The sequence below is a fragment of the Hyperolius riggenbachi genome, chromosome 1 (assembly GCF_040937935.1).
Source record: "Hyperolius riggenbachi isolate aHypRig1 chromosome 1, aHypRig1.pri, whole genome shotgun sequence".
Classification (NCBI taxonomy): domain Eukaryota; kingdom Metazoa; phylum Chordata; class Amphibia; order Anura; family Hyperoliidae; genus Hyperolius; species Hyperolius riggenbachi.
This window is the reverse complement of record NC_090646.1, coordinates 28,870,543-28,879,680: the sequence shown is the minus strand read 5'-3', so window position 1 is coordinate 28,879,680 and position 9,138 is coordinate 28,870,543. Positions and strand designations below refer to the sequence as shown.

At 44.1% G+C, this 9,138-nt stretch overlaps 1 protein-coding gene across 1 annotated transcript; it reads left to right on the top strand.

The window, feature by feature from the left end:
• The first annotated feature begins 1,978 nt into the window (after positions 1-1,978).
• On the top strand, positions 1,979-6,418 carry LOC137544112 (vomeronasal type-2 receptor 26-like). Its single transcript, XM_068265217.1, has 2 exons — positions 1,979-2,087; positions 5,526-6,418. The coding sequence occupies exons 1-2, from the start codon at positions 1,979-1,981 to the stop codon at positions 6,416-6,418; spliced, it is 1,002 nt and encodes a 333-aa protein (XP_068121318.1).
• Positions 6,419-9,138: the final 2,720 nt, after the last annotated feature.

The following is a 9,138-nucleotide window of genomic DNA, read 5'->3' as shown; positions in this document are numbered from 1 at the left end:
GCCTTACATCGCAGCGCTGTACCTATTTAGACAGCAGTTTTGCCATCTAACAGTCTCCTATCAGCCGCTGGAGGACTGCAGGTGGAGCTGCGTCATTCAAGTGGGGATGTGCATGCATTGGTGTGCCCATTCCCTTGCAAACTCCACCCCCAGGACTGCATGCTGATCGGCCTCAGGCAGTCCTGGGGCTGCTGCCACATCCACGCCATTTGGCGTGGAGCGGTCTTTAAATGGATACTGGCTCATTCACATTGTGCTCCGTTCACTTTGGCCATTTTTTACGCTTTATTTTGCAATTTCCGGCGATTTCTGTACCCGGGGCGTTTTTGCGAAGTGTTTTTGTAAGCGCTTTAGCAGAACGATTATTTAAATCACTTCTTGACTTCGGTCAGGAAGTGATTACTTTGTTTCCGAAAATGAATAAATACAATGTATTTATTCATTAAAGCGCTGGGGAAATCGCTATACACAGCTCTTTTTCAAGCGCTTTGCAATTTCCCTATATCATCCATTCAGGGCAAATCGCCTTGAAAATGGTACATGCAGCACTTTTCTGAACTGAAAGCGAATGGAATGTCCTAATCTGAACTACACCATAGGAAAGCATGGTGTAGCTGCTTTCTGGGCGATTTTCAAAAATTGCCAGTGCTTAAATGTTGTCAAATGCGCCTCTAATGTGAATTAGCCCTAAATGCAGGTATAGAATTTAGTAAAATATTTCACATTTTCCTCTCCTACTGCAGGCTAGTGACATACGGTATATGTACAGTGTCAGCCTTGTACTGTTAGCTAAGTGATAGGGTACAAAAAGGAATCACCCTCAGCAATGGTCAATGCGTCAGGTTTTTTATCAAAACAATTCAATATCACAAATGGCTCTTGCCAAGGTTGCCCGCTCTCCCCTCCTGATCTTCGTCCTGGTGAGGGAGACTTTGGCTGAAACAATATGCTCAAATCCTGTATTAAAAGGAATAGGCATTAAATATCACAATTCAGTAATTAGCCTTTTTGTGGATGATGTTTTAACTCTTTAACTCGTGTTTGTGACATATTAACCCTCCTGGCGGTATGAAAAATTCCGCCTGGAGGCATCGCAGCAGTTTTTTTTTTTTTTTTTTTTAAATCATGTAGCGAGCCCAGGGCATCCCCCCGCCCGCTTCGATCGCCTTCGCCGATCTCCGATCAGGAAATCCCGTTCAAAGAACGGGATTTCCTGGAGGGCTTCCCCCGTCGCCATGGCGATGGGGCGGGATGACGTCACCGACGTCAGCGACGTCGGGACATCATTGGGAGTCCCGATCCACCCCTCGGCGCTGCCTGGCACTGATTGGCCAGGCAGCGCACGGGGTCTGGGGGGGCGCACGCCGCAACGGATAGCGGCGATCGGGCGTGGGGCGGCGGCGATCGGTGTGCTGGCGCAGCTAGCAAAGTGCTAGCTGCGTCCAGCAAAAAAAAAAAAAATTATGTAAATCGGCCCAGCAGGGCCTGAGCTGCACCCTCCGGCAGCTTACCCACACACACACGGGGTTACCGCTAAGGAGGTTAAGAGATATTTCAGGGGCCTCACTTTCTAAAATGAACAAAATAAAATCACTGCCCTTAGGTATTAACACTTCCAAAAAATGGAAGCAACAATCTCCAAATTCTCCTTCCTGTGGGCATCATCTGTATTATCATTTTTTGGTATACAAATCTCGAGAAGAACTAAAGATCATCATAAAGTAAACACTCTATTAACCACTTAAGGGCCATGGGCTTAAACTCCCTTAACCTCCCTGGTGGTCTATTAAAACCGCCAGGAAAGCGGCACAGCACTTTTAAAAAAAATGTTTTTTAATCCATGTTGCTAGCCTAGCGCTAGCTGCATGATAGCAGCTTTGCTGCGGCATCCCCCACCCTTTCCGATCGCCTCTGGTGATCAGAGCAAACAGGAAATCCCGTTCAGAACGGGATTTCCTGTTTGGCTTTCCCCGTCACCATGTTTGGCTTTCCCTGTCACCATGGTGATGATCGAGATGACGTCATCAACGTCATCCACATCATGGCATCTGCGGGAGTCCCGATCCACCCCTTAGCGCAGCCAGGCGGTGATTGGTCAGGCTGCGCAAGAGATCTTGGGGGGGGGGGGCCTGTAACGTGGCGGGTAGCGGCGAATCGGCTTGTACACGCAGCTAGCAAAGTGCTAGCTGCGTGCCGCGTGGAAATCAGCCCACCGATTACCGCTGAGGAGGTTAAAGACCAGGCCACTTTTTTTTACAAATTAGGCCACTGCAGTTTTAAGGCGTTGCTACAGGGCTGCACAACTTAGCATACAAGTGATTCCCCCCCCCCCCCCTCCTTTTCTGCCCACCAACAGAGCTCTCTGTTGGTGGGCTATGATCACTTTCAGGATGTTTATTTATTTTTTGATAAATATTTATATATTTATTTTTTAAATAAAAATACATTTTTTTTATTTTGTATACCCCCCTCCCTTCCCCCACCAGCCAATCACTGTCATAGGATTCAACTATGACAGCAGATCACCTCTGAGCCTACCAGGGGGACAGCCGTGTAACACGGCTGTCCCCAGTACAGTGCTGCCTTAGATTGCAGCACTGTATGGAGTAAAGAGACAGTGGATTTCCCATCTAACATCACCACTGGGAGACTGAAGGCGGAGTGGAGTTCTGTCATTTAAGCAGAGATGCACACGCATTGGCGCGCATGATCTCCTGCAAAACACGCCCCCAGGACTTTACGCTGATTGGTGTTAGGTGGTCCTGGGGGAGCCATCCATCGCGTTCACGCCCATCGGCCTTAAAGAGGTTAAAGAAGCAGAGAGAAGATTTGTTACAATGTGCAGTGAGTAGTATCTCTGTGTGGTATAATCAAATATGTATTAACCGCCCCTAGAAAAAAATATGTATGGGACTATGATTTAATGTATGAGATACCAATTAATTTGGCCAGGACAGCTCTGTTCAATACCCTTAGATACGTCCGCTGCATGAACAGGAAACTCATACTTTGTAAGTGGTATATTACCCCTAGAATCCTTTCACGTTTTTCCTTAGATAATTACCCCAAATCTTGGAGGGGTTGTTCATTTCCAGACACTTTACTTTGTTATGGGAGCATCCACTGGTATAACCTTACTGGGCTCTGGTACCCTCCAAATTATCCTAGGCCTCAAATTACCCCTTCGAGTTACACTCACAGTCATGTCTCTTTCTGATTGGACTGGACCAATTTCCTCCTAATCTAAGACTGATGTTAACTGATATCATATGTGCCACAAGACGCTTCTTGATCTGATATTGGAACTCTCCCCATATACCATCTTTCTCACAATTATTATAGTTATTTTTGATTAAGTGTAAGTTAAGATTAAAGGAATTGATCGGAACATGTTCTATTAAGCTGGCAAACTTATCTAGTATTCTAATTTAGCACAGGTAAACCTCCCCCCCCCCCCCACCACCACCACCACCACCCTTACATCTCTGGTTTCGCAGACCACCTTCAAATTGCATATCCATGTCAGATGCCAGAGGACAAGGTTCCATACAACGTTTCTCAATGTACCATAACAGAATGAATGAGTTGAAAACAAGTTAATGATTCCAAATATCCTTGTTGATATACAAGCCTTGCATGTCTTAAGGTTGTAATAACCTCAATTTTATAGAGATTTGACACTTTGCTTTTATCTGCTGTTGTTGTTGTTTCTTTTTGATATTATAATAACCAAGTCATTGTGTTTTTTTTTCCTGCTGTTAAATAATGTACAAAACTCATCAAAAATGTATTGAAACAAAAATATTTAATTGACATACTGGGACCATTCCTCGTCTGTAATATGCAACACTAATGTTTCCGTTAGTAAAGCAAGCTTTCAATAGCTCCGCCCTTCTTAGGTTCTCCACCACTGAATTTCCTACTTCATCTTATAGATGTAACGTTTGTGGAATCGTTTCCGTGGTCAGCGCACCAGACGTGCGCTGACGCGGCGGAAATCCTCCACAAGCGTGTAATTGGAAGAACCCAGGTTAGGTGCAATGCACCAGTAGAGGGTAATTCCCACCAGTAGATGAAGCTGTGGAGTGCAGACGAGCACAGCCTCTGCACGGCCACAGATGCCAGTTGGGAATTGTATGAGCAGGATCAAGCAGGGCTGAATAGCCCTCAAAAGAAATAGCACAGGGATAGATAGAATGTGTGTTCACCAATCTAGTCGCCCCCCAGCGACGATGAACACACATCAACTGAAAGAAAGCGCAAATGCAATCGCAAGAATGGCGATTGCCAACAGACACCAGACTGAGAAGGACAGAGCATGAGAGTAGCAAAGGCACAGCAAACAACAATGAGAAGATAATGAAAATAACAAACGCTAGCTAAACGCGAAAACCACACTCATTGTAACAGCGAACGCATTTCTGCACGATCACCGCACGTTAGGCGCCCAGTGATAAGCGTGCCACCCTAATTGACCAATGACACACAAACACGAAATAGAGAACGCGAACGCTTGCTAAACGGTTACCTCACTGAGCCTACAGCAAGCTTTAGTATCAGACAAGACAGACAGGTGGGGCTGCCAGTAGCAACCGCTGCTCTGGCTAGCACCCCTAAGGCAGAGATACAGAAGGAAGCACTGCCACTACCACTAGGGCAAGTGCGATCCAGACAGATAAACAGAAGGGCTACCAGTAGCAACTGCTGCTCTGGTTAACACCCCAAAGGCTGAGATACAGAAGGAGGCACTGCCACTACCACTAGGGCAAGTGCGATCCAGACAGATGGAGCAGGCAGCAGCAACCGCAGCTCTAGCCTACACTCCCAGACAGACAGAACGATTCCCTGCCGACCACCGCTGGCAACAAGGTAATCGAGACACAAAGACTGTACAGGCAAAACAGATAATACAATCTGACTGCACTAGAGGGAATGCCTAGTACAGTCCCAAGAATTACTCTAAGATAATCTTTGACAAACAGGCAAGGCTGACACTCTAGGAGTGTTTAGCAGTAACAAACCATTAAGATGACCAGCCAAGGATTCTGGGAGAACATGGTATTTATACTGCCAGCCTTCAAAGGAGGCAGGTAGGCAATTTGCATAACGAATGTATGCAAATTCCTCAGCAGCAGAGCAGGTCTGAAACTTGCAAAGCAAAGACAGGTCTCTTTTCCAGAGACCTGCAGCCCTCAGACTTAAGGAATGGTCAAACAGCTGTCTGTCCGTGCAGACAGCTGAGCGGATCATTACAATAGAAGTATTACAATCCACCTTTCTTATTTTTAGTTGATATACTCGTTTAACTTACTTGCCTTTCATCTTCACCTACATTTTTCTTTAGTGGCAAAGTGCACGATGAGTGTGGAGTCTTCCACAGTCTCATCCAACTATGTGTGCATCTGATTGCTATTACTCTCAACTTGAACAATTGGAAGCCATTGCACTGGTCAGTCCTAGTCTTGGTATCATTTTATCCTGAAATCCACTGTTAAATCATTTTTGTAGTTTGTTCTTGTCTACAGACAGCGAACATTGCCAGAGATGCCCTGATGAAGAATGGCCAGATGAGAAGAAAACAGCCTGTATTCCAAAAACATTTGAATATTTGTCATTTGAAGAAGATAACTTGACTCTCGTCCTTTCCATCATGTCTCTGTTAGGCTCTGTCATCACTGCAATTTCCTTTAAAGTTTTTATTTCCTATTTGGATACACCAGTAGTTAAAGCCAATAACCAGACTGTGAGCATCATTCTTCTGGCCTCCATTTTGCTGAGCTTCCTCTCCGTGTTCTTGTTCCTCGGACGTCCTGTAGATATAACTTGTTTGCTAAGACAAACGTCATTTGGGGTCATCTCAGTTTCTGTCTCCTGTATTCTGGCCAAAACTATCCTTGTCTGCATTGCTTTCAAGGCTACCAAACCTGACAGCCCCTGGAAAAAGTATGTTGGCCATAAACTGTCTAACTATATTGTATTAACATGTTCTTCTGTCCAAGGATTAATTTGTGTTGTTTGGTTGTCAACGTCTCCTCCCTATCAGGAGTATGACATGTTTTCTTCTCCAGGGAAGATCATCATTCAGTGTAACGAGGGGTCAGTGATTGGTTTCTACTCTGTGTTGGGTTATATGGGGTTTCTGGCAGCTGTAAGCTTTCTTCTGGCTTTCATGGTGAGGACATTACCGGACAGCTTTAATGAGGCCAAGTACATCACGTTCAGCATGCTGGTGTTCTGCAGTGTCTGGATTGCCATGATCCCGGCCTATCTGAGCACCAGAGGGAAATACATGGTGGCTGTGGAGGTGTTTGCCATATTGGCTTCAAGTGCTGGATTTTTAATCTGTATATTTTCTCCCAAATTATACATTATTTTGTTAAAGCCAGAGTTAAATATTAGACAAAATTTACGCAAGTAATGCAAATAACAATAAAACTGAGAAATTGATCTTGATCCCTGAAATTATTTCTTACATTTGTGAGATTTACACAATAGTTATGAATGTGTCCAACTTGTCTTATTTGCATACATACACCTACACATAGATATAAGGGTTGGTTGGAAATGCCCATTTCTGATTTCACAAAAATTCTGATGTCCACCAATGTCAATTTCCGTTTTTCTGTTTCCCAATTTTCTGATTTCCATCTTTATAATTTCCAATTTTCCGATTTCTGATTTCCCAATTTCTGAAGAGTTTTATTTCAGATTTGTTTTTTCATCAGAGAATGCAAAAACTGACATTAAAAAAATCAGATATTGAACATCGGAAATAAGAAAAACAGAGTCTTGTGATTGATCTAAAATTGCCATGGTAATCCAACTTTTGCAGAAAAATTCTGCATTCTCTGATTGGTCCAGTGCTTCTAAATTCTGTGATTGGGCTTAAATTACCGGGTTGCGATAAATCGCCATTTTCCGATTTCCAAATTCCAATCAAAAATGCAGAAATTTAAATTCTGCAGAACCCGAATGGGCATCCCCAATAGATATATCTTCATTTAGAGTCCTACTCTCTCCTGGATTTCCTCCTGTTTCCTCCTGCTGACCCTCTGCTGAAATATCCTCAGACCAGTGGCGTAACAATAGACCCAGCAAAGGATGCAGCCGCAGGGGCGCCCAGAAGCTGCAGGGGGGCCCTGTGTGGGGAGAAGTTTCTTTTCCCTGTCCTGAGAGACTGCCAACTAAGGGCATGGAGAGAAAAAAAATTCTGCTCTCTACACCATTTTTCTAATGACTGCATCTGCTCAGCCACTGATAAGGAATCATCCAAAGTTTTGCAGACAAAGAATTGTAGACAGTCCCTATTCAGTGTTCAGCAGGGTCAACGGGGCCTCATCCAAAGTTTTGCAGGGGGGCCCAGTGAGTCCTAGTTACACCACTGCCTCAGACTACTGTGAATTGTTCCCCATTAAAGGGGCACTATGGCAAAAAATTGTAACATTTAAAGAAGCGACAGGTTTTGGACTAGTCCATCTCTTCATAGGGGATTCTCAGGGATTTATTTATTTTCAAAAGCACTTAGTGAATGGCAGTTGCTCTGTCCAATTGCCAAAAAGTTGTGTAGCGAGCAGGGAAGCTGGCCAGCATCATTGTTTAAATCCTTTTTAGGGAATATCTTTATAAAGAATAAAAGCCTTGCTGAGAATCCCCTATGAAGAGATGGACTAGTCCAAAACCGGTCACTTCTGTCAGATTTCTACTACTTACTGTAAGTGACAGCAACATAGGAGAAAATTAATTTATGGCTCATTTTACTCTGGAAAAAAACTTAATTCTTATTTGTCTATGTTTGCACGTATTTTCAATGTTACAATTTTTTGCCGTCGTGCCCCTTTAACCGCCCATTTGCTTTGTGTGTATGAAACATGGCTCATTCCTGTACATGGTGAATTAATTTCTCAGGAAAATTGTATTATTATTACCTATTTATAACACAGCGCTGGTCAATACATAAGGTTACAGACAATGATAACAGGAGTGACAGATAGTGATGATCGTGATACGCTACCGTATTTTTCAAAATATAAGACACTTTTTCTCCACCCAAATTTGGGAATTTATTCTAAAAATACAGAAAAATGAATGCAGAGTGTGCAGGAATACTACTGCTATACTTTACCTGCTCCTGCCATTGCAATCCTCTCCCTCTGGCTCCGTCAGCGATCCTCTCCCTCTGGCTCCGTCAGCGATCCTCTCCCTCTGGCTCCGTCAGCAATCCTCTCCCTCTGGCTCCGTCAGCGATCCTCTCCCTCTAGCTCCGTCAGCGATTCTCTCCTTCTGGCTCTGTCAGCGATCCTCTCCCTCTGGCTCCGTCAGAGATCCTCTCCCTCTGGCTCCGTCAGCGATAATCTCCCTCTGGCTCCGTCAGCGATCCTCTCCCTCTGGCTCCGTCAGCGATCCACTTCTGCATCGTCCGCTTCTCCTGGCTCCCACAGCACACTCCTCTTCAGTGGCAGTGGTAGGCAGGGACACTGGCCACCTACTGCTATGCTGAACAGCTCAGTCCTCCATACCGCTGCCTGCATCCATGCTGTCTCTGTACACTATCGGCGCACGAGCGCCGGGGGTCATGCATGACCAGCTAAGTATTTTTGGGGATGAAATTTGGTGTAAAGCACGAAATTAGAACTTCGTGCTGACCGTAATTTTGTGAAATGTTCTTGTTTTACAAAAAATTACGAAACTACAAGTACCACAAAATTAAATATGATTTAATGTGACATTTCAACACAAAATTACAAATTACAAAATTTCACATTACAAATTGTCTGATAATTATGAATTAAAAATTATGAATTGTGTCGTAATAATGAAAACAAAAAATTTCAGCTTATCAATTGTGATGGAATTGTGTTGAATTTCTACTAAATTCTGGTTAGTTTGATTGTTCCACCCTTAAAAAAAGCTACCCTTTAACCACTTGAGGACCACAGTGGAAAACCCCCCTAAAGACCAGGCTAATTTTTGTGAAAATGGCCACTGCAGCTTTAACGCCAAGCTGCAGGGCCGCACAACACAGCTCCCAAGTGATTCCCCCCTCCTTTTTTCCCCACCAACAGAGCTCTCTTTTGGTGGAGTCAGATCGCCCCCTGGATGTTTATTTGTTTGTTTATTTTGCATCAAGTGTTTGTTTTT